This window comes from Papio anubis, chromosome 13, assembly GCF_008728515.1.
Source record: "Papio anubis isolate 15944 chromosome 13, Panubis1.0, whole genome shotgun sequence".
In the NCBI taxonomy this organism is placed as follows: domain Eukaryota; kingdom Metazoa; phylum Chordata; class Mammalia; order Primates; family Cercopithecidae; genus Papio; species Papio anubis.
In genome coordinates, this window is record NC_044988.1 from 103,050,288 (window position 1) to 103,075,527 (window position 25,240).

General features: G+C 49.9%; 1 protein-coding gene across 1 annotated transcript; it reads right to left on the reverse strand.

The window, feature by feature from the left end:
- Nucleotides 1–48: 48 nt before the first annotated feature.
- On the reverse strand, nt 49–20,187 carry ABO (ABO, alpha 1-3-N-acetylgalactosaminyltransferase and alpha 1-3-galactosyltransferase). The gene is made up of 7 exons (XM_009198752.3): nt 20,101–20,187; nt 6,629–6,698; nt 5,856–5,912; nt 4,308–4,355; nt 2,592–2,627; nt 1,902–2,036; nt 49–892 (listed from the first exon to the last, which is right to left on the reverse strand). The coding sequence occupies exons 1-7, from the start codon at nt 20,126–20,128 to the stop codon at nt 49–51; spliced, it is 1,218 nt and encodes a 405-aa protein (XP_009197016.2). The 5' UTR covers nt 20,129–20,187.
- Between the last annotated feature and the right edge of the window lie 5,053 nt (nt 20,188–25,240).

Genomic DNA, 25,240 nt, shown 5'->3' on the forward strand with positions numbered 1-25,240 from the left:
TGATGTCCAGGTATCTCTTCTGTGTGTGGTCCTGCATAATGAGGTCTCTCAGGAAGGAAGCAGGTGGGATTTGAGGGGTGAGACCTGGCCTGAAGCACTGGCAGCAACAGGACAGACAGCGAGGCTTAGCTGGCCATCCGTCTGCTTAAAACCAAGGGATGGGGGATCTGGCCGTCGGCAGTCCCAGATTCCTGGCAGCCACCACGGGTTACGGACCGCCTGGTGGTTCTTGGGCACCGCCGCGAACCTCAGCTTCCTCAGGACCGCAGGCCAGCCCAGCAGCTGCTGGTCCCACAGGTACTCGGGGGAGAGCACCTTGGTGGGTTTGTGGCGCAGCAGGTACTTGTTCAGGTGGCTCTCGTCGTGCCACACGGCCTCGATGCCGTTGGCCTGGTCGACCATCATGGCCTGGTGGCAGGCCCTGGTGAGCCGCTGCACCTCCTGCACCGACCCCCCGAAGAACGCCCCCATGTAGTAGAAATCACCCTCGTCCTTGGGGATGTAGGCCTGGGACTGGGGCCGGCGCTCGTAGGTGAAGGCCTCCCGGCTGCTTCCGTAGAAGGCGGGGTGCAGGGTGCCGAACAGTGGAGTCAGGATCTCCACGCCCACGTGGTCGCGGAACTCCATGTCCACGTCCGCGCACACCAGGTAATCCACCTCGCTGAGGAAGCGCCGCTCGCAGAAGTCGCTGATCATCTCCATGCGGCGCATGGACACGTCCTGCCAGCGCTTATAGGCGCGCACCCCAAGCACCGACAGCTGCCGACCGGTCCCCAGCGCCACGCGCGGCACCGCAGCCGGCTGGTCGGTGAAGACGTAGTAGTGGACGCGGTGGCCCACCATGAAGTGCTTCTCCGCCGTCTCCAGGAACAGCTTCAGGAAGGCCACGTATCTGCAAGACAGGAGAACGGGGGGCTGGGGGAGCAGCCAGCCGTGTGCCCCTGGGCTGCAGGAGGCCCGCCCTGCGTGCACCCACCAGCGGCCATTGGAAGGCTCAGAGCAGCAGATGCACCACGTTCTCCTGCCCTGTCCTGAGCGAGTCCTCGGGCTTCGACTCGCTTCATCCTCTTCTCAGCGATGGAGGGACCACCAGCACCCGCTCTTAGTAAGGAGGGCTGAGGGCAGGCGTCTGGAGGCTTGTAGCAGGCCGCAGGCTGGCGCCCGCTTACTCTCCCTCAGCCTGGCCTGAGCCATGCCTCCCCAGGCAGCTGCCACTCTTACGGCCGGGCCGACCACGTGCCCCCTCATTATAAGATGCGCAGGAGGCCCCCACATGCCGGCCTCTGCACCCTAGAGCTTCCCCCTCCCAGGCTTGAACTGCACGTATTCCTAAGAGTAGGTCATTCCTGGACTCCCCACTGGATCAGAAACCAGGCCTACCTTGTGGGGGAAGGGAAGAAGGTGAACCCTGAAATAATAGGGGTGAGCAAGGGTTTGTTGAGGCCGCAAACCCCGAGTCCATGGTAGAACCTCTAGGCCCAAGTCAGGTGCCTCCCCCACCCCAGGACATTTTCTCCAACTGCCTCAGATGGCGGGTCCCTCCTTGAGGTCCCCCAGGGCCACCACCGTGGGGATGGGGGATCTCCCATCATTCAGCAAGTGTGCCCCTGAGGCCCCGAGTTTATGGAACAGGCATCGTGGCTGCTTTGCCCCAGCTGGCTCATTGGCAAACCACTCACAAGGGGTTTTACGGACCTGGCGAGCCCACGTGAGCTCAGTAAGATGCTGCCTGAATGAACTTTCCCATCTACCCTCTGGGAGGACAAGGCTGGCCGCCGCCCCACTCTGTCTTGAACACAAGGGGAGACCTCAGTGTCTGTGGTCACTTGTCACTGCCTGGGTCTCTGCCCTCAGCCACCTCACTGACTTACTCTTTGATGGCAAACACCTCACTGACTTACTTTTTGATGGCAAACACAGTTAACCCGATGGTGGTGTTCTGGAGCCTGAACTGCTCGTTGAGGATGTCGATGTTGAACGTGCCCTCCCAGACAATGGGAGCCAGCCAAGGGGTCACGACAAGGACGTCCTTCCTACTGCACATGGAGAGAGATGTGGGGTCACATGGAACTGGCAGGGTGCCACCCACATGCGCCTCTGGCACACGGCCATCCCCACTTGGAAACTCCACTCAGCTTCCGCCTCCTCTGACCACCCTTCCAGAGGCAGCCACCCTTCCCCAGGAAACCAGCCAGAGGCAAATGCGACTCCAGCTGGGCAAATCATTCCCAGCCCTCCCTCAACATTGGACCTGCCACAACACAGAGGAAGCTGAGCTTTGCTGGCAGAGATAGAAACCACCCCTCCCCCGCACCCTCCCCCCGCTGCCCCTCCCCAGGAAGGAGGTACCTATCAGGCCTTTGCAGGGGCTTTGGTGAGCAAAGGGACAGGAAACAAGAGACACAAGTCAAAGAAAGCAAAGGGAAAGAGGACAGCCATGTGGGCCTCCGAATTCAGATGTCAGGAGAACCTGAGAGGAGAGAATGGCAAAGCAGCCCCAACTGACATTTGCATCAAGGAAACCGCCCTCTAATACCTTCAGAACAGCCCCTTGAGCTGCGTTCAGTCTCAGCTTCAGTAACTTTACTCACCAGGGTGTCAGCACCTTTGGCTGGGGGTAGACCATCCTGCAAGCACAAAGTGCCATCACGTGAGTTTGCGTGGAAAGCGTGGGATGCAGGTAAGCAGGGGGTGTGCATAGCTGCTGAACTGTGACTGGGCGTCAACCCTCCCACCAAGGCCACACTCTCGGGCTGGAATCGCTGTGGCTGCTCAGGGGCTGTGTCAGCTCATAATCCCAGGACCTCGGGGAAGGGCCGGAGCTCAGAGTCTCTGGTTCAGCACTTGTAAACTGGCAAAAGGGACCAAGTGACCTCAGGGGCCACTGCTTTCCACTTAAGGCTGGGAGGGACGTAAGGGGTTGTGTCTTAATTCACTGTGGGCAGACAGGAGGCTAGGTGTGTGGCCTCTGTCCCTTGTTGTTCCCAGGGAAAGGCCCTGAGATGTGCAGACTGCCCCACCTGGGCCCGAAGCCTGCTGGGCCTCCTTGTGGGCTGGTGGCTTCCAGAGCCCGGCCTCCTCTCTGAGAAGTGGGGGAGTACCACCTGCTCCACGGTGGCACGAAGCACTGTCAGGTGCCACACGCAGCCTGTGGGGACGTGTGGGCCGCAGTGCTGTCCCCACCTAAACTACTGTAGAGGGCCAGGAGGCATGAGCCAGGGCCATTTCAACTGTCAATTTGAATGTCCAAGATGGCCTTTGAAAGCAGGGAGTCAGCAGAAAACAGGAAGGAAATTCTGACACTTGGTACAACCTGGATGGACTGTGAGGACATCACGCTCAGTGATTTGAACCCGTTATAAAAAGACAAGTACCGTTGATTCCACTTATAAAAGGAAGTTCAAGTAGTCAGACTCGTAAGAACAGACCATGGAATGGTGAGCTGGGGCAGGGGAAACGGAGTTGTTATTTTATGGGGACACAGCTTCAGTTTTGCAAGATGAAAAGAGTTCTAGAGATGGATGGTGGTGATGGCTGCACAGTGATGTGAATGGACTTAACACTACTGAACACTCCAAAATGACGAAGATGGCAAATTTTATGTTAAGTGTATTTTACCACAATTTAAAAAAAAATCAAAAGCAGTGTGGCCAGCTTGGGATTGATTGCCTAGACTTTCTCAGGTTAGCACTGATATAGGCCCACATCTTGGGAAACAGGCCCCCAAGGCCCCAGACAGAACAGACCAGCTCGTCATCCTCTTTAAAAGCCAATTTGAAGGCCAGGTGCAGGGGCTCACGCCTGTAATCCCAGCACTTTGGGAGGCCGAGGCAGGCGGATCATTTGAAGTCAGGCGTTCAAGACTAGTCTGGCCAACGTCGTGAAATGCTGTCTCTGCTAAAAATACAAAAATTAGCCAGGTGTGGTGGTGGGCGCCTGTAATCCCAGTTACTCGGGAGGCTGAGGCAGGAAAACCACTTGAGCCCGGGAGACAGAGGTTGCAGTGGGCAGAGATGGTGCCACTGCACTCCAGCCTGGGCAACAGAGTGAGACTCCATCACACACACATACACAAAAGCCAGCAACACGCAGCTGGTCAAAACTGAAGCTCCAGTTCCATCGTGCTCTCTGAGTAGCTGCAGGATGAGGGCCAAGTCAGGGCAGAGACTGGGGAACGAACAGCCTCCTCCCTCGGAGCCACAGGAGGAAAGAGGACCTGCCCCAGCTCGCACATGCTTCTGTCCACACGCACACATGTGCCAGGGCTGCAGGACAATTCTGTGACATGGGAGGCACTGACATTATACCTTGGCAATGAGACACGCTGCAGACCGTCTGGTTCCCTAAAAGCCATGCTGCAGAATGAGAACACAGGAGATGAAGTTTATTCCAGGAGCAGGATTTAGGGCACAAGTGCATGGAAGCCAGCTGAGGGTCCCAGTGGAAGGGACACAGCATCAGCCTGGGGCGTGGAGCAGAGTCCACCAGAAACAGTCACAGAACAGCCGTCACTGTGGTGATGGGCCTGGCATGGGCCCATATGCCAGACCCTGTAATGGCCACCGCTGCAATCTGAGGTCTACGTTCGCGGAGCCTCACAGCCCACACATTCACCAGACACGTTGAAGCCAAGGCCGGGCAGCGTGGAGTTTCAGAACATATCTGCAAACCATGAGGCCCCCTCCCATCAACAGATGGGGTCTGATATTCCATGTTTCTAAGAAATAAAATGCAGCAGAAGTGATGCTGGGTGACTTCTGAAGCCAGGCCCTAAAAGGCGATCTGGTTTCTATCTCATCTTTCTTGGAATGTTGGTCTTGGAGCCTCCCAACAAAGCTGAGCAGGAGCCCAGGCCCCGGAGAGAGGCCCTAAGTAGGTGTCTCAGCTGAGAGCCAGCATCAACTGCCAGAGACACAGGGCAGTCTTTGCAATGACCCCAGCCACCGTCTGCCAATGCCTGCTGAGGCCCCAAAGTGAACCACCCAGCTGAGCCCAGTCCGCCCCAGGAGGCCCAGGGAGAGATAGTAATCAATGATTGTGATTGCTTTCCATGGATGGGGTGGTGTGTTCTGCAGCCATGGATCACTGACACAAGTGGAAATTAGCAGACACGGCAGGGGAGAGACAAGAGTGGTCTCAGCAGAGGCCATAGCACAGGCAAAGGCCTGGAGTCACGACAGCACGGCAGGTGGATGAGTGACAAGCCACTTTGGCTGGAGCATAGAGGGCGAGGGCAAAGGAGGGAGAGATGAGGCTGGGGAGGTCAGGAAGGCGGGATCAGACCATGAAGAGCCTCCTACCTTATATTCTGGAAAGATCACTCCAGCTGCTGTGAGGAGAAGGGGGACAGGGCTGACGGGGATGGGGAGACAAGTCTGAGGCTGTCGCAGAGATGAGGGCAGCCCCACCAGACCCCTGGAGCAGGACATCGAAGGCAGAGAGGCCAGTGGGCATGTGAGCTGCTGAAGAGCAGGGCTGGCAGGATTTGGGAACCCAGTGTAGGGGTGAGGGCAAAGGGAGAATTGAGGATGGCTGGTGGAAGGTGACTCGGGAGGTGGGGTGAGGGCAGGGAGCAGAGACCGTGTGTGGTAACTCTGGGTAAGCCTGGAGTTGGGGACTGGAGGTCAGAAGGGAGGTCAAGGCTGACTCCAGAGATGTGGAGGCAGACGTATCCAGGTGACCCTTCAAGGCCACAGAGTTGACCACGTCTATGCTGGGCAGAGCATCGAGAGGGGGCCTAGGCCTACCCATGTGTATGCCCAGAAGAGGGAGGGGGAGTTCCCAGAGTGGGACCCCAGCCCACAGCCAGCACCCTGGCCAGCATGGACGCTCCACCTGCCCTTCCCTGCACTCACCAGAACCCCCGTTCCAGGCTTCCTGGCATTAGGCTTCTGGGGCTTAGGACCCCGTAACTGCAGGAAGGAATTGTGCCAAGACTCAGGACACAGAACCAAGACTGCCTGTTCATCCCTTCCTCCAAAAAGCGCATGGTGTGGCCAGCAGCATGAGCACAAGAGTTCCTGGTGAAGCTGCAAGGCCTCGAGGCAGGCAGGGCAAGTTCTCAGCAAAGCTCAGGCGCCTCGCCATGTCCCACACTGGGAGGTGGGTAGGAGGGTGGTCCCTGGGATATTGCTCATGTATGGGCACCTGCAGGAGCGGCGGAGCCCCACCCCGCGCCACCCGTGCGTTGGTCAGTGTAGTCCCTAAGGCCACCTCAGGCAGTGTTTCCAGGCCGTATCCACAGATGCCCCAGTAGAGCGGGCAGGTGACTTCATTCTGTGGTTCTGGGGCCTTCTGTGTCTGGAGGCGACTAACAGCTTGGGTCCCAGAATTGCCTTCCCCATCGCCAGCCACACAACTCCGGGCAAGAGGCTTGCTCTCCCAGCCCCAGACCCCCCACTCAGGAAAATTTTAAATGGGAGGGAGATGAGCCCGTTGCCCAGGTGAGGCTTAAATAAGGGAGCAAGTAAACACAACCTCCACCAGAGCTGGACGTGGGCAGCAACTGTCCTTAGGACCCTGATGACTGTAATGTTTGGGGGACTCAGGGGGGCCCCATGGGTCTGATTGGCTGCTGTGGCCACTTCTCCCCAAACCAGGCCAGTCTCGATGGTCAAATGTGTCTTACCCAAACAAGACCAAGACCAGCATCATTAAGAAAAGGATCATAGGTAGAAATGTGTAGCATTTTGGTTTTCCTGGAAAACAGGAGTGGAAAAATCAGATTACTCACCTTCCTTCTTTCACCTGCCCCACTTTACCTGTCCTGTCTTGTGATTCAGGCCCCACGCCCTGTGATGGGCCTTCACGTGCCAAGACGGTCCCTCTGCCCCACAGGTGATGCTTTGAGCCCCACCTGAGCATCTCCAAACCCAGTCCAGATCCAGCCCTCCTCCCACTCAGAGAAGAGGGAGGCGGTCTGCTCCTCCTAGCTCATCAGCCCGCCTGCTCCTGCAGACTCTGAGAGTCACCCCAGCTTCCCAATGACCTCCTTCCACTCAGCACCCCCTTCCCCTGGGAGACCAGAACGAACCACACTGAAATGGCACCTCGAGGTCACCGTTGAATCCACCGAGGGAGGCCAGGACAGCCTCATGGCCAGGCTGAGCCAGGAGCCCAGACCAGTTCCTGCCAGCGAGAGGAGCCACCAATTTCCCCTAGTATCTCCCTGCCCTCTCAGAGGCTCCTGCCCTGGAAACAATCATTGTCTTTCTTTTAAGGTGATTTTTATGTAATTAAAGTCATGTACAGTAGTTCCCCCTTATCCACGCCTTCGCTTGCTGGAGTTTCTGTTACCCATGCTCAACCAAAGCCCAATAATAGGTGAGTACAGTACAGTAAAATATTTTGAGGACAGGTCTGGTGGCTCGTGCCTATAATCCCAGGACTTTGGGAGGCTGAGCCAGGAGAATTGCTGGAAGCCAGGAGTTCTAGACCAGCCTGGGCAACATAGTGAGAACTCATTTCTGTGAAAAAATATATATATATATTAGCGGGGCATAGTGGTGCACACCTCGGATCCCAGGAGGCTGAGGTGGACTAGGAGGTGAAGGTTGCAGTAAGCCATGACTGCACCACTGCGCTCCCGCCTGGGTAGCAGAGTGATTGCTTTAAAAATAAACAAAACAGCCAGGCGTGGTGGCTCAAGCCTGTAATCCCAGCACTTTGGGAAGCCGAGACGGGCGGATCATGAGGTCAGGAGATCGAGACCATCCTGGCTAACATGGTGAAGCCCTGCCTCTACAAAAAAATACAAAAAAACTAGCCGGGCAAGGTGGTGGGTGCCTGTAGTCCCAGCTACTCGGGAGGCTGAGGCAGGAGAATGGTGTAAACTCGGGAGGCGGAGCTTGCAGTGAGCCGAGATCGCGCCACTGCACTCCAGCCTGGGCGACAGAGCGAGACACCGTCTCAAAAAAATAAAAATAAAAATAAAAAAATAAATAAAACAACAAAACCCCCACAAACTAAGATATATGTACATATTTTTTTAGAGAGAGACCACATTCACATAACCTTTATTACAGTATATTGTTTTCGTTTTTGAGACAGAGTTTCGCTCTTGTTTCCCAGGCTGGAGTGCAAAGGGGCAACTGCAGCTCACTATGGCCTCTGCCTCCGGGGTTCAAGCAATTCTCCTCCCTGAGTCTCCCAAGTAGCTGGGTTTATAGGCATCCACCACCACGCCTGGCTAATTTTTTGTATTTTTAGTAGAGATGGGTTTCACCATGTTGGCCAGGCTGGTCTTGAACTCCTGACTTCAAGTGATCCATCTGCCTCGGACAGTATATTGTTATAATTGTTCTATTTTATTATTAATTATGGTTGTTAATCCCACCCTGTGCTTAATTTCTTGGAACGTATCCCCCACAGTAAGAGGGGACTTCTGTTTCACAAGGGCAAGCCTGAAGGGCGTCTATCTCCTGGCCCAGTTCCTATTCCTTCCCCCGAAATCAGTCCCTTTCAACTAATTCATCTGTTACTTTTTATCTTATAATGCTTGTGTGTATTTACCTCCACCTTTCTAAATCCTGTGACCATGAAACAATTTATCTCGAATAGCTTCCTGAAACAGAAACGTGGGAGGCAACATTTGAACTTTACATGTCCTAAATGATTTTTACCATTTTTGTAGTTGGTAGATTGTTTGGCTGTAGGGAAATCTCAGTGGAAATAATTTTCCTTCAATTTGGCAAAAATGGTCCCATTTTTAAGACTTTGAAAATCAATTTCATTTGAGGGAGAACTTACATCCAATGAAATGTACCCACTTTAGGTATACGGTTTTGATGAGTTTCACACAATGTAGGTACACGTGTAATCAGCACCCCAAACAACTTATACACATTTTCATCACTCCAGTAAGGTCCCTCCCTGGCCGCCCGGCAACCCACAGATCACGGCTACCAAGCGTCTCCCATAAACAGAATCGTCTGACGCATGCTTTTTTATGTCTGGCTGTATCACACGGCATGCTGTTTTAAAGATTTACCTATATTGTCACGTGTATCAGTTGTTCGATCTTTTTTATTGCCGAGAAGCACGCCATTGTTAATCCGCCCTGGTCCCGGTTTGTCCTGTCTCCTATTGTGACCAGGGCTTAGCTTCAGTTTTTCACTGTTTGGGACCACTAGCAATAAGGTTTCTGTAAACACCCATGTGCAGGTATTTGTGGACCTGTGTTTTCACTTCCCTTGAGTAAATACGAAGGAGTGGAAAAGATGGGTCACATGGTAATTCTAGCTGCAGCTTTGTAAGAGAGGCACCAAACACAGCGTTTTTGAAATCCAGTGACTAGATTTTCCATTCCACCAGGGAATATACAAAGAGTCATAGGTGTTTACTTTCTTGCCAACGCCAATGAGTGCTCTTTAAGCCATGCTAGTGGATGAGTAGTGGTATCTAATTGTGGCCAATGACTAATTGTGGTCAATCATCTTTTCATGTATTTATTGGCCATTTGTTTGTTTCTTATGAAGCCTGTCCAAGTCTTTAGCTCATTTTATTAGTATTTATTTATTTACTTATATATATTTTTGGGGGACACTGTCCCACTCCAGTTGCCCAGGTTAGAGTGTGGTGGCACGATCATGGCTCACTGCAGCCTCGACTTCCTGGGCTCAGGTGATCCTCCCACCTCAGCCTTTTGAGTAGCTGGGACTACAGGCATGCACCACACCTAGCTAATTTTTTGTGATTTTGGTAGAGATAGGGTTTCACCATGTTGCCCAGGCTGGTCTTGGGAACTCCTGGACTTAAGTGATCCACCCCTCAGCCTTCCAACATGCTGGGATTCCAGGCATAAGCCACCTCCCCCAGCCCTTTATTTTTATTTTTTTTAGAGACAAGATCTTTCTCTGTCACCCAGACTGGAGTGCAGTGGCACGATCACAGCTCACTGCAACCTCGAACACCTGGGCTTAAGCAATCTTTCCCCCTCAGCCTCCTGATTAGGTGGGACTACAGACATGCACCAACATGCCCGGCTAATTATTTTACTTTTTGTAGACACTGGGTCTCATTATAAATTGTTTCTCTTTTTATTATTGAGCAGTAGAATTTATTTCTGTATTTTGGATACAAGTCCTTTGCCAAATACAAATATTACACATATTTTCTCGCCAGCCACAGAAAGACAGATATTGCATGTTCTCACTTATCTGTAGTATCGAAAAATCAAAACAATTAAACTCATGGAAATAGAGAATAGAAGGATTGTTCGCAGAGACTTGGAAGGGTAGTGGCAGGGGTGGAAGGTATGTAGGGATGGTTAATGGATACAAAAAAATAGAAAGAATGAATAAGACCCAGGGAGACTATAGTCAATCATAATTTAATCGTACATTTAAAAATAACTAAAAGAGAGGTCGGGCACAGTGGCTCACACCTGTAATCTCAGCACTTTGGGAGGCAGAGGCAGGTGGATCATCTGAGGTCAGGAGTTCAAGACTGGCCTGGCCAACATGGTGAAATCTCATCTCTACTAAAAATACAAAAACTAAGGCCAGGCATGGTGGCTCATGCCTGTAATCCCAGCACTTTGGGAGGCCAAGGCAGGTGGATCACAAGGTCAGGCATTCGAGTCTAGCCTGACCGACATGGTAAAACTCCTGCCTCTACTAAAAATACAAAAAATTAGCCAGGCGTGGTGGCGCTTGCCTGTAATCCCAGCTACTTGGGAGTCTGGGGCAGGGGAGTCTCTTGAACCTGGGAGACGGAGGTTGCAGTGAGCCAAAATTACGCCACTATACTCCAGCCTGGGCGACAGAGCGAGACTCCATCTCAAAAAAAAGAGAAAAAAAGTTAAAAAATACAAAAACTAGCTGGGCGTGGTGGTGGGCGCCTGTAGTCCCAGCTACTCAGGAAGCTGAGGCAGGAGAATCGCTGGAACCTGGGAGGCAGAGGTTGCAGTGAGTTGAGATGGCGCCACTGGACTCCAGGTTGGGTGACAGAGCGAGACTCCGTCTCAAAAAAAAAAAAAATAAAAATAAAAATAACTAAAAGTAAAGTATAATTGAATTGTTTGTAACACAAAGGATAATCGCTCAAGGGGATGGATACCAGTTCTCCTTGATGTGAATCTTCCATTGTATGAACCAAAATATCTCATGGACCCCATAAATGTGTACACTTACTATGAACCCATAAAAATGGAAAACAAAATACTTCTTAGGAAACAAATATTTTCTCTCAGTCTGTGGCTTATTTGTTCATTTTTCCTTAATTTTTCTTTTGAAGGGAAGTGTTAATTTTGATAAACTCTAATTTATCCTTATGAAAATGAAACCATTTTTAGGGTTTGAGCTTTTTTTGCCTCATCTATTAAATTTTTGCCTACCCCAAGTTCACGAATATTTTCACTTATTTTCTTCAGAATTCCATAATTTTCGTGTATGGTGTGAAAGGCTAAAGTCCCTTTCTTCCCCCAATGGATATCCAGTCATTTTTGCCATTTGAATTGAAAATACTTTCCTTTCTCCATCACATTACCTTACCACCCTTGTCAAAAAGCAACTATTTAAAAATCAATTGACTATATCTGTATGGGTCTGTTTCTAAACTCTGCATTCTATTCCACTGATCTATGTGTTTATCCTAATATCAACCTATTTGGATTACTGTAGCTGTGTAATCCACCTTGAAATCCAGCCTGGAAGGTAAGTCTTCCAACTTTGCTTTTCATTTTCTAATTGTTTTGACTATTCGGAGACCTTTGCATTTCTATATAAATTTTAGAATCAGCTGTCAACTTTACAGAAATTTCTTCTGGAGTTTTAACTGAGATTACGTGGACTCTGTAGATCCATCTGGGGAGAAGTGACCATTTAGCAATGTAAGTCTTCCAATCCATGAGCATGATATATTTCTGCATTTATCTATGTCTTCTTTAATTTTTGTCAGCAATATTTTGCAGCTTCGTGTTTTTTTATGACTTTTTTTTTTTTTTTTTTTTTTTTGTCAGGGTCTCACTGTGTAGCCCAGGCTGGAGTGCACTGCAATCTCTGCCTCCTGGGTGCAAGTCATCCTCTCACCTCAGCCTCCTGAGTAGCTGGGGCTGCAGGTGCATGCCATCATGCCCAGCTAATTTTTTTCTTTCCTTTTTTTTTTTTTTGTAGACAGGGTCTCACTATGTTGCCCAGGCTGGTCTCAAACTTCTGAGCTCAAGTGATCTGGCCACCTTGGCCTCCCAAAGTGCTGGGATTACAGGCACGCGCCATGGTGCCTGGTTTGTATTGCTGTTTTAACTGTATAGGCATTTCTCCTAATTTGGTAAATTATTCTCTAAGTATTTCATGTGTTATGATGCTACTGTAAATGGTAATTAAAATTTTTCATGGTTCAATTGATTGTGGCAAGTATTACAGAAAAATAATTGATTTATTCTTGTTTTTCTTTCTTTTTTTTTAGATGGAGTCTTGCACTGTTGCCCAGTCTGGAGTGCAGTGGTGTGATCCCCAGCCACTGCAACCTCTGCCTCCTCCTGGGTTCAAGCAATTCTCATGCCTCAGCCTCCCAAGTAGATGGGATTACAGGCATGCACCACCACACTCAACTTTTTTTTTTTTTTTTTTTGCATTTTTGTAAAGATGAAGTCTTGCCACGTGGGCCAGGCTGGTCTCGAATTCCTGGCTTCAAGTGATCTGCCCACCTCGGCCTCCCAAAGTGCTGGGATTACAGGCGTGAGCCACCACACCCGGCCTGATTTACTCATTGACTTTGTATCTTGAGACCTTGCTAAGCTGACTTAATTGATGGGCTCACAGCATAAACATATATATGACAATAATAGCACAGAGGAGCAAGGAGGCAATGAAGCTATTATATATACCGGAACAAGGAAAGGTCACCAGACAATAACTTGAATATACAGGAAGAAATCAAGAGTAAAGTCAGTGGTAAATATACAGTGTAATATAAAAGACTTGAAAAGTGTTTTTCTCCTTACCTGTCTTACTGAATTGAAAAGAAATAAGATTGTGTGAAACAATAATTATAACACCATGTTGTTGAGTTTATCACATATGTAGATGAACATATATGACAATAATACCACAAACCACAAGCAAGGAGGGAGGAAATGGAGTTGTATTGGAGTCAAGTTTCTGTACTTTACTAAAATTAGTATTAATCTGAAGTAGATCCCGATAAATTAAAATGCATATTGTAATCCCTGGAGCAAACACTAACAAAATAACTTTAAAATATACACTTGAAAAAGGGAATTTAAATGGTACACTAGAAAATACTTAATGCAAAAGAAGGTAGTAAAAGATGAACAGAAGAACAAAAAGGCATAAGACGTAGAAGACAAATTGTGACCTGATAGTTGGAAATCCAACCACAGCAACAGTAACGTTGAATGTGAATAGAATGAACATGCCAATCAAAAGGCAGAGATCCTTAGACTGGATTTTTTTTTTAAGCTTTGACTGTATGCTGCCTATGAGAGACATACTTTAGAAACAAAGATACAAATAGGTCAAAACAAAAGGATAGTAGATTTACTATGCAAACAACCATAAGGGAGCTTGAGGAGAAATACTAACATCGGACTAAATAGATTTTTTGTTTTTTTAAGACAGAGTCTCACTCTGTCACCCAGGTTGGAGTGCAGTGGCACGATCTCAGCTGACTGTAACCTCGGCCTCCCAGGTTCAAGCAATTCTTGTGCCTCAGCTTTCCAAGTAGCTGGGATTACAGGCTCATGCCATCATGACTGGCTAATTTTTTTGTATTTTTAGTAGAGATGGGGTTTCACCATGTTTATCAGGCTAGTCTCGAACTCCTGACCTCAGGTGATCCACCTGCCTTGGCCTCCCAAAGTGCTTGGATTACAGGCGTGAGCCACCACATCTGGCCAACTTTGTTAAGATCAAAAATCTTACTAGAGATAAAGAGAAACATTCTGCCATGATATAAAGTCAATACATCAGGAAAATATAACAAGCAGAAATATATACACACCTGCCAATCTAGCCCCAAAATACATGAAGCAAAAACTCACAGAACTTGGGCCGGGCGCGGTGGCTCAAGCCTGTAATTCCAGCACTTTGGGAGGCCAAGACGGGCTGATCACGAGGTCAGGAGATCGAGACCATCCTGGCTAACATGGTGAAACCCCGTCTCCACTAAAAAATACAAAAAAAAAAACTAGCTGGGCGAGGTGGTGGGCGCCTGTAGTCCCAGCTACTCGGGAGGCTGAGGCAGGAGAATGGCATAAACCAGGGAGGCGGAGCTTGCAGTGAGCAGAGATCCGGCCACTGCACTCCAGCCTGGGCGACAGAGCGAGACTCCATCTCACAAAAAAAAAAAAAAAAAATACTCAGAGAACTGAAGGGTGAAACAGTCAATTCAACCATAATGGTTGGGCAGGGCATGGTGACTCATGCCTCTAATCCCAGCACTTTGGGAGGCCGTGGCGGGTGGGTCATTTGAGCCCAGGATTTCGTGACCAGCCTGAGTAACATGGCAAAACCCTGTCTCTACAAAAAAAAATATACAAAAATCAGCCAGGCATGATGCTGCTTGCCTGTAGGTGCAGCTACTCAGGAGGCTGAGGTGACCTGAGCCTTGGGGGGGCAGGGCCGCAGTGAGCTGTGATCACACCACTGCACTCCGGCCTGGGTAACCAAGTGAGACCCTGTCTCAAAAGAAAATCCAAAAAACACTAATTGGACACCAAAATCCTACCCTACTCTCAATAATGGATAGAATAATTAGAAAATCAGTAGATACAGACGACTTGACATCACTAGACACCAACTGACATCTCTAAAACACTCCACCTGGCAAGAGCAGAAGTCACGTTTTCCTCAAGTGCACATGGAACAGTCTCCAAGGTCAATCATAGGCTGGACCATAAAATAAGTCTTGAGAAATTCTAAAGGACTGATATACACAAGGTTTCTTCACTAACCACAGGGGAATGAAATTAGAAATTAACAAAAGACATTTGGGAAATCTACAAATATGTAGAACTTAACACACTTCTAAATAAGCAATGGGTCAAAGAAGAAAATCAAAATATACTCTGAGCTGAATGAAAATGTAAACATGACATACCAAAATTTATGAGATATAACTAAAGCTGTGTTTCAAGGGAAATTTATAGCTGTAAATGTCTAAATTAGAAAAAAAATCTTAAATCAGCGTGTAAGCTTCCATTGTAAGTAACTACAAAAAGAAATGACAGAACAAATTAAACTCAAAGTGAGAAGAAGGGAAATTAATAAATATTAGAGTAGAAACCAATGAACTAGAGAACAGAAAGAAAAAGATAAAGTAAAAACAATCAAATATCAATTCTCTGAAAAGATCAACAGAATTGACAAAGATTTAGCTAGATTGACCAGAGAGAGAGAGAACACAAATAACTAAAATCAGGACTAAAAGAGGAGATACCAATTCCAATCTTAAAGAAATTAAAAGGATTTCAAAGAAATACTATGAACAACTGTTTGCCAACAAATTATGCAAATTAGGTAAAATGGACAGATTCTTACACATAAACAAGAAAGCAGTTAGAAGAAAATATAAGATTAAATCTTTGTGACATTGATTAAGATTTCTTAGATATGATGCCAGATGCACAATTAATAAAAGTAAAAGTTGATAAATTGGAATGCATCAAAATGTAAAATTTTCTACTTCAAAACACCAATAAGAAAGTGTTAAGACAAACTATTGATGGAGTGAAAATATTTGCAAATCATATATCTGGTGTGTATATATATATATATATCTGATACTGTATATTCAGTATATGTAAAGAACTCTCAAAATTGAACAAAGGAAACAACTCAATTTTTAAAAGGCAAAACATTTCAACAGGCATTTCACTTACATATACAAATGGCTAAAAAGCACAAGAAAAGACACTCGCCATCATTTGTCATTGGGGAAATGTAAATCAAAACTATAATGAGATATTACCTTTTACCCACAAGAATGGTATGTATTGCTACAGATGTACAGAAAGTGGAACCCTCAGCCAGGTGCAGTGGCTCGCGCCTGTAATCCCAGGACTTTGGGAGGCCAAGGTGGGCAGATCACTTGAGCCCAGGAGTTTGAGAACAGCCTGGGCAACATGGCAAAATCCCATCTCTACAAAAAATATAAAAATTAGCTGGATGTGGTAGTACTCACCTGTAATCCCAGCTACTCAGGAGGCTGAGGTGGGAGGAGCAATTGAGCCCAAGAGATTGAGGCTGTAGTGAGCCAAGATCATGCCATTGCACACCAGCCTGGGTGACAGAGCAAGACCTTGTCTCAAAAAAAGAAAAAAAGAAAAAGAAAATTAGAACCACTATACACTGCTGATGGGAATGTGATGTGGGGCAGTCACTTTGGAAAACAGTTTGCTAGTTTCTTAAAATGTTAAATATTTATTTCCTCTATGACTCAGCAATTCCACTGCTGGGTATCAACCCAAGAGAAATGAAAACATATGTCCACACAAAGTCTTGTACATGAATGTTCATAGCAGTGTTGTGCAGTTTAAAATAGCTAAAAAAGGCCGGGGGCCGTGGCTCAAGCCTGTAATTCCAGCACTTTGGGAGGCTGAGGCGGGTGGATCGCGATGTCAGGAGATTGAGACCATCCTGGCTAACACGGTGAAACCCCATCTCTACTAAAAAGTACAAAAAACTAGCCGGGGGAGGTGGCGGGTGCCTGTAGTCCCAGCTACTCGGGAGGCTGAGGCAGGAGAATGGCGTAAACCCGGGAGGCAGAGCTTGCAGTGAGCTGAGACCCAGCCACTGCACTCCAGCCTCGGCGACAGAGCGAGACTCCATCTCAAAAAAAAAAAAAAAATAGCCAAAAAAGCTGAAAGAGCCAAACTGTCCTTTAACTGATGAATGGATAAACAAAATGTGGTCTACTCGCACAATGGATTATTCAGCAATAAAAAGGAATTAAATACTGATACATACTACAACATACATGAATCTCAGAAACATTATTCTAAGTGAAGGAAGTCAGGTGCAAAAGACTGTGTAACATAGGACTCCATATGAATTGTCCAGAAAAGGCAAATCTACAGACAGAAAGTGATTGTCTGAGGCCAGGTGGGAATGGGGAATGACTGCAAAGGAGTTCCAGGGAGTTTTGGGGGGCTGGGGATGGAAAAGTTATAAAATTTATTTCACAACTCTGTAAACTAACTGAAAATAATTCATTTGAAACAGGTGAATGTTATGGCGTATCAGTGGCATCGGCAAAACTATTTCTTTTAATGGGTACCATCAACTGAGAGTTAGGCTAAACTGAAGGAAGACAGATGCTAGATATGTTCAGTAGGGGCTCCATCAAAGTTGATTTTTTGAAGTTGTGGGCACCATTCCAAGTAAGGCCAGGTCAGGTCTTACCAAGCAGGCCTCCATAACAACTGTCTTAGTACTGACTGTGTGGTTAAGGTAAATATTAAAGCCAAATTGCCCTTATGCAAAAGGCTGAAATAGGCAAAATCCTACCAAGAGTTTTGCCTAGACCTTTCCTGGGCCTTCAAGCATGACAAAATAACAAAGGAATTCTTAACAGGACCCATTTAGGATTAAACACGTTTTATTGGGGGTCTGAAGAAACTCCCCAGGCCTCCACAAATAGGTTTACTGGGGGTCTGAAGGAACTCCCCAAACTCCCACGATTTAGGAGACAACATAAGGATTTTAGATTAAGTAAATTTACAGAGGATGCAGAGGAAGGTCTTCAGGACTCAGACCTTAGGTATAGATTAAAAGAAGTCAATTACTTATGTCTTTAGATGAATGCACACTTACCGCGTGAACCTACATGGCTTAGAAGGTATATATAAGCTCTGGGCTTTGTAATTTTGAGGTTGGTCTGGCGATAATTTCCAGGTCTTACATCGCCTTAATGGTTACAGACATAAAACCTCTTCCTCCCAGTTCATCACATGCCTCTTGTTGTTATTGGACTGTGAGAAATAGCAGCCCACCCTCAGTTTGGTCCCGGAACAGTTTGATCTCTTCTTGGCCAATCTCCGGTGAAACCCACCAGAATGGAGGAGAGCCGGGACCTGGTGCACTGTCAGCTTCCAAAACTCCTTCACGTGGTCTCAGTCCTCCAGGGATTATGATGGGTGTGAAGGAGCTGGGCATTCTCTAAGGAGCCAGCATACGACACCCAGCTCACCACCCACCAACCGCATCCTCACTGTCATCTCCAAGGCTCTTTCATGTCCTCTTCCTGCCTTTCGGGGGGCCACTCCCTCTGACTCCACCACCCTGCCCTCCTGCCCTCCCCAACAAACCTGACTGATTTCTGGAGCAGGGCCTTCCCCCATGTGAGCTTTTCTCCCTGGCATGCTTGTGCCCTAGATTTCCACACACTGCGTCCCTCGCCATTGGTGTCCCTAGGGGCACCTGCTCACCAGCTCCCGGCTGCAGGCACGTTCTAGCACAGGCCTGCTTGTTCTCATCAGTGTTCAACCAACATTGGTTGGATCACTAAATCAACATGCAGAATGTGGGTAACCTGAGAATGGGCACTCACTTGCCAGGTTTCTCAAAAGACCTAACCTGTTAGTCTTCAAGATGTTTGTCTTGGGTGCGGTCATGGGCCAGACCCAATACCAGAACCCCAGGAGTATGGAGACCAACTGCCGAGTCCCCACTCCTCCAAGGCTCCCTGACATGAGACCAACTAAGACAGCATAACCCATGGGGCAGGACAGGCTCCTGGGGTGGCAGCTGTGTTCATCATCTTGACTGGGTCAAGATGTATCCAGCTGTTCCTTTTATGTGCAGTTTATTGTATACATCTGTTGAAACATATTAAGACAAAAAAAGGGAACAAAAAAAGGAAACAAAGACCACAAAGGAGGGACAGGGAAGAACCCGGAACGCGCTGGCAGCACAGGGAAGAGGCAGGTGTTTGCAGTCAGACCTGAGTTCCAGGTCCCACTCAGCCCTTCCTGCTTGGGACCAGAGCACTGTCCCAGATCTCTCCAAACCTGTTTTCCCATGGGTGAAAGAATGGCTCGGGAAGGATTTACTGTTCTTTCCTGAGAACTCAGCGGTATGGAACACAGGGCTGCCTCACAGTAAACACTGACAAATGGTGAGCATTGTTGAGGGCAGGGCCTCGACCTACCACCACACCCAGTTTTCTTCATGAATTTTCCACTCCTCTGCCTCCCGCACCTCTGGGGCTGCACCTCCCGGGCAGGAGCCCTCACAAACTCAGGCCTCACTGCGCCTTATCCCCCACCTGATTCCAAATCAAAATAAAACCTTTCTCTCCCCAAATGTGTACACAGCACTCCTCTAAATTAAAGGGCTGTGTGCTGGCTCTGAGCACCCCACCTGGCTCTCCCTGGCCTTTGGCGCTGGGGTTCACTGGCCTGCAGCCTGCGCCCCATGGCCCTGCGTTCTGCATCCCTCCCTCTGAAGCGATGTCGTTGTCTGGGTAAATACCCAATTCATCTTCTGGCCCCAAGAAAATTAAGGACAGGTGATCCACCCTCGGCCTTCCAAAGTGCTGGGATTACAGACCTGAGTCACCGCTCCCAGCTGCCTAAATAATTTCTTCTTAACTCCTATATCACCTGAGCGCCCGGGGCGCAGTTCCCCAGTCCCGCTTGGGCATTGAACTTGCCCACCTCGCCTTCTCGAGGCGCCTCCGCGTTTACGGTATGGAGGCTGTTCACGGCCAACCCGGGTAGGGCTGCGGGCCGGGCAGGGCAGCCCGGAGCCTCGTCCTCGTCCAGGGTCAGGCGGTCGGTGCTGAAAATAGCAGCTCATGGAAGGCGGGGAGCGGGGAGGGTGGAGCGGAAAGAGGCCGGAGACCGCCACGGCGTTGGGGTATCCCGCCCTCACCGGGACCCGGGGACCCCGGAGACTAGCCCCCCGGCCAGGCTGCGCCACCGCGCCCATCCTGCTTTCGGGTCCCAGGCACCCACAGCGCGGCCGCGCCCACCTGCCAGCCGGCTCCCCGGGACCCAGGGTCTCGGAGGCTGGGGTGGCGGCCGGCCTGAAGCCTCGCGGCCCTGAGCGCGCCCCCCGGCCCGGCTGTCAGGTGCACCCCGGATTTCCGGCCTCAGCGGCTCCCTCGCGGGCACCCGGGGCCAAGACCCGCACTCACCAGTCAGCGTCTGCAGCAGCTCGGCCATGGCTCAGCGTCTGGTCTCCGCTGCCGCCTTCCGCCCGGCAGCCCTGGGGCGGGGTGAGCTCGAGGCGCCCCCTCCCGGTCCGCGCCGCCCGCCGCCCGCCGCCCGCCGCCCGGACTTGCCGAAGCCGGACTCGGGTGGGGACAGCGAGGCGCGGGAGGCGGCCGGGGGTCCCCAGGGACCCCTGCTAGGAAGGGACGGCGCCTCCTCGCGCGCGCCCCCATGGGACCCGCGCGCCCCTCGCAGCCCTGGTCCCCTGGAGCCCTGTCACTGCATCCCGCCCGGGACCGAGCCGCTCCGGGTGCCCCTGAAGCCCCACCTATAGAGGACTGTGTACTCACAAACGAGAAGTTCCCGATAAGCCCTGCTCTTGCAAACAAAGCAGGACATTCCTTCTCTGCAAACAAGAAGGATAAAGGAGCCAGCTGTAAGCAGCGGGCTCTGGGAACTGGTCAATGTTTTACTGATCTTGGGAGTCAAGGAAAGGTCAGAGAAGCAACACATGTCCCCTGACTTGGCAACATTCCACAAACGACTGGATAAAATAAAGCAGTGTGTGCCGTTCGGGGCGGCCGCCATGTATGTCTTGTCCTGTGTTGTCTTGTGTGTTCATTCCTTTGTTTAGGAAACAGGCGGACCCCAACACCCGCCCCCGGGGGACCCCTTGACGCCCTGTCCCCGGGGCGGGGGCGACCCCCTGACATCCTGCTCCCCCGGGGGTGCGGGGGAGACGAATCCCTGAAGCTCCAGCCCCAGAACCATGACCCCCGGCTTCCCGGCTCGCACGCGCCGGGCCCTCCAGCCCCGCAGGACCCTGTGCCCCAAGCCCGCGACGCCCCCCTGGGCAGAGTCGCTCCCCTGGCCCAGGCCTGCGGCCCCACGGAGCTCTGCGCCCCGCACACTGAGGAACCTTCGCGTTCCGGCTGCGATCGAGTCCCCCTCTGGCGCCCGCCCCGGGCCCTGAGGCCCCTTTGCGGACCTCAGTTCCGCGGACTAAGCCCTGCTCCGCCCCGCCACGACCCCAGCCCTTGCCTGGCCTCCGCCCAAGGAAGCCCAGGAGAGGGCAGCGGCGGCGGCTGCAGGGACTGGGGAGAGCGCGCCCCACTGCGAAGAGGAGGAACCTCCCGAAGGCTCCAGGAGACGTCCCAGAGGCTTCGTCCCGCTTTTGCTGGTATCTCTCAGTGGGGTTTACACTGATAACAAGTTCACAGGACCCTGATCCCGTCCCGCCCTCCCAGAGCTCCGTTCTCATCTCCGTGAAAGCTGAGGGCATCTTTAATGCTTCCTTTCCCTCCCACCCAAAGTCCAGTTCGCCAGCTCCAAGACGTGTCCCTGGTGCAGGCGCAGGAAAAAAGTGTGGCAATTCCTCGAAACATCCAACAGAATTACCATACGAGGCCGGCGCGGTGGCTCACACCTACAACCCTAGCACTTTGGGAGGCCGAGGAGGGCAGATCATTTGAGGTCAGGAGTTCAAGACCAGCTTGGCCAAAATGGTGAATCCTCCATCTCTACTAAAAATACAAAAATTAGCCGGTTGTGGTGGTTCGAGTCTGTAGTCCCAGCTACTTGGGAGGCTGAGGCAGGAGAATCGCTTGAACTTGGGAGGTGGAGGTTGCAGTGAGCCAAAGTCGCACCACTGCACTTCAGCCTGGGCAACATAGCAACACTCCATCTAAAAATATATATATATATTATTACTGAATGAGCTGGCAATCCTTTTGGGTATACACCTAAGGAATGGAAAGGGAGTCTGGAAGAGACATGTGCATCCCCGTGTTCCTAGCAGCAGAACTCACGATAGCCAAAAGCTGGAAGCAGCCACAGTGTTCACCAAGGCGTGATGGCTGCACTGAATAGGTCTGTCTGTAGACAGAACGCTACTCAGCCTTAGAAAGGGAAGAGACGCTGACACCTGCTACAGCTGAAAGGAATCAAACACATTCCTCCATATATCTCTCAACTTCCTGAGCCCAGCACAAACACATTCCTCCATATTTCTCTCAAACTTCAGAAAAACATCACCTGGGAAATCTCCGATAAGGACACAGCGGGAACCAATAAAAAATGCTAAATGTGCTGTAACCGAGAGAATTACCTTGTTCCCCTGTAACTTTACATATCCTGTTTACATCGGGCTATAAAAAGCAAGCACTCGCATTGTTCGGGGCCCTTTTGTATGTTGTGGAATGGAGGGACCAAGTTCGAACTTGTAGTAAAGATCCTTGCCGCTTGGCTTTGACTCTGGACTCTGGTGGTCTTCTTTGGGGAACAAACGGTCTGGGCATAACACAGCGTGGATGAACCCTGATGCCTTATGCTAAGTAAAAGAAGCCAGTCCAACAAGGAAAAATGCCAGGTGATTCTATTTACTTTTTTTTTTTTTTTTTTTTGGCAGAGTCTCCCTCTCTCACCCAGGCTGGAGTGCCATGGTGTGATCTCGGCTCACTGCAACCTCTGCCTCCCAGGTTCAAGCAATTCTCCTACCTCAGCCCCCCGAGTAGCTGGCACCACAGATGTGTGCCACCATGCCCAGCTAATTTTTGTATTTTTAGTAGAGACTGGGTTTCACCATGTTGGCCAGGCTGGTCTAGAACTCCTGACCTAAGGTGATCCGCCTGCCTTGGCCTCCGAAAGTGCTGGGATTACAGATGTGAGCCACCATGCCTGGCCACGATTCCACATATCTGAGGGACTAGAGTCATCAAATTCGTAGAAATAGGAGAATGGTGAGTGCCTGGGGAAGGCGGGAATGGGAGCTGTGAACAGTGCTGAGTTTCAGTCTGGGAAGATGAAAAGGGTATTATAGATTGATGCTGGTGATGGCTGCACAACGATGTGAATGAACTCAACACCATGGAGCTGTGCATGTTTATATAGTAGAGATGGTAAATTTTATGTGTATTTTACCACAATAAGGAAGGAAGGAAGAAAGGGAAGGATGGAGGAAGAAAAGGGGAAAAAAGGGAGGGAGGGAGGGAAGAAGGAAACAAGGAATGAAAGATGGAAGGAAAGAAGGAAGGGAGGGAGGGAGAGAGGGAAATTCCCTGTGGGCAGCCCTTAACTATTCAAAGAGGGACAAGTGGGACAAGCCTGGAGGCTCTGTTCCTGCCCCCGAAGGACTCTGGCCCAAGGCTGCCCTGCCTGCAGACCCCACTCCAACAGGCCACTTCTGAGATAGCAGAGCCCTGCTGGTCTCCAGGTACACGACCAGGGAGCCCTACATGGGGAGGGCGTTCTCCCCTCCACCCACCCATAAGCTGAGGGTTAGGCTGCAGCCCAGCATCCTGGTGCCACCTGCCCTGTTTGTGGGGCTGAGTGTTCTCCCTGGACAGGCCTGGCACATGGAAGGAGCTTAGTAATCAGCTGTGGATCCAGTCCTCTGAGTCTGTGCCCTGTACCGTGAAGGACACCAGAATATGTCACCCCAAAATGAGCCTCAGAAATTATCTTGAGCTGAAGGCAACTAAGATACAGCAGAAGCAGATAAATCTCTCTCTGCCCTGTCCCTCTGCTGCCTGAGGCAGGATGGACATTCTCTTTATAGGAGAGAGACACATCAGCCAGAGAAAAGAAGGCATGCGAGGACTCTATGAACGAACCTTCTGCCTTAGTTTCCTCCCAATACTCACCTTGCCAGTTTCCCAACCTTGGAAGCCTAAAACCGCTCTCCTGGGTCCTGTCATTTACCCACATGTTGATTATTCTTTGTCGAAGATGCTCCATAACCCAGTTCTCAATCACTGTTCTGAGTTGCTTTTTGTTGAGGTTTCTCCAGTGAGATGTGCACTACATGCATCAATGAACTGTTTTTCTCTTTTGTAAAGAGCCCCAGTTGGAACCCTAAGAGGAGCAGAAGGCAAATTTCACTCACATACCACCACACAGTGGCTTACCATGTTCGGGGCTGGGGGCTAGTCCGGGTTCTCGCACCTTTTGGCTGACTTTCTAGCCCCCACTCCTCGTCCCATCAGCTCACTGTTTCCATAAAACATTTGTTATGGCGATGTGCAAGGAGCTCCCTGCCGCTGCCCTGAACTTCTTCCCTGAAAACAGCCAGCCAGTGTTCAGAGGAAGGGAAGGAATAAAAGGCTCTGTAAAGGAGAGCCCGGTCAGACCAGGAGGTGTAAGTGTGAAACCGATGTATTACTCACAAGGGCCTGGGCCAGGGAAGGACTTGGTTCAGAAGAATATACAGTCTTGCCCAAGGTCTTGCAGAATTCAGGGCAACGTTGTGGCCCAAACCCAGGTCCAGGGAGACCTCCATTCTGGTTTGCATGTGTTGGAAACAAGTGCTCGGTGTAGCCAAAAGAAACCCGCACTTAGAACATTTCTCAGCAAGTCACCTTTACTTCTGCAGAAGGGTACTGCTTGTGCCTGTTACAGTCCCAAGAGCACATCGAACAGAGGAGGGAAGGGATTTTTATCCCTAATTTCTGTTTCTGTGTCCTTCCCCTATTGGCTGGGGTTGGACCGCATAACCTAAGCTGATCCTGAATCGCCAAGGCTTAAACCTTCCCAAATAAGGTAAATGTGCAATTTTTGAAAAGGTTGGGTGGGATAGGATTGGTTTACAAATTATGGCCAGGAAGTTGAATCTTTGAAGAGGAACCTAGTAGTCCAAACAATTTCCCTTTTTTTATTTTTATTTTTATTTTTAAGTAGAGACAGGGTTTCACCATGTTGGCCAGGATGGTCTCGATCTCCTGACCTCGTGATCCGTCTGCCTCGGCCTCCCAAAGTGCTGGGATTACAGGCGTGAGCCACAGCGCCTGGCCTCCCCTCTTCGGTTTTATAGCTCTTCCTCTTCAAATTTCTTTAACAGGATTTGGCTTTGTTTTTCTTCTTGATCATCTAGGAGCAAGAGCTTATCTGAGTATGGATGGGGAGAGGTGGGGGAGGTTTTTGTGAGAGCTGCTTCTACGAGCCTTTGGGTTAACTCACGAATACAAGGTATGATACAGCAGCCCTCAAGGATGAGTATACCTGTAACCATTGTAAGGGAGGTAAAGATTGAGGTCATGAGTCCCTTCCATTTTCCAAACCATTTCTCCATGACACCTGTAAAGGGGTCATCTATTCCAGAGTTGTTGGCAAATTCATTTGCTAGGGTGG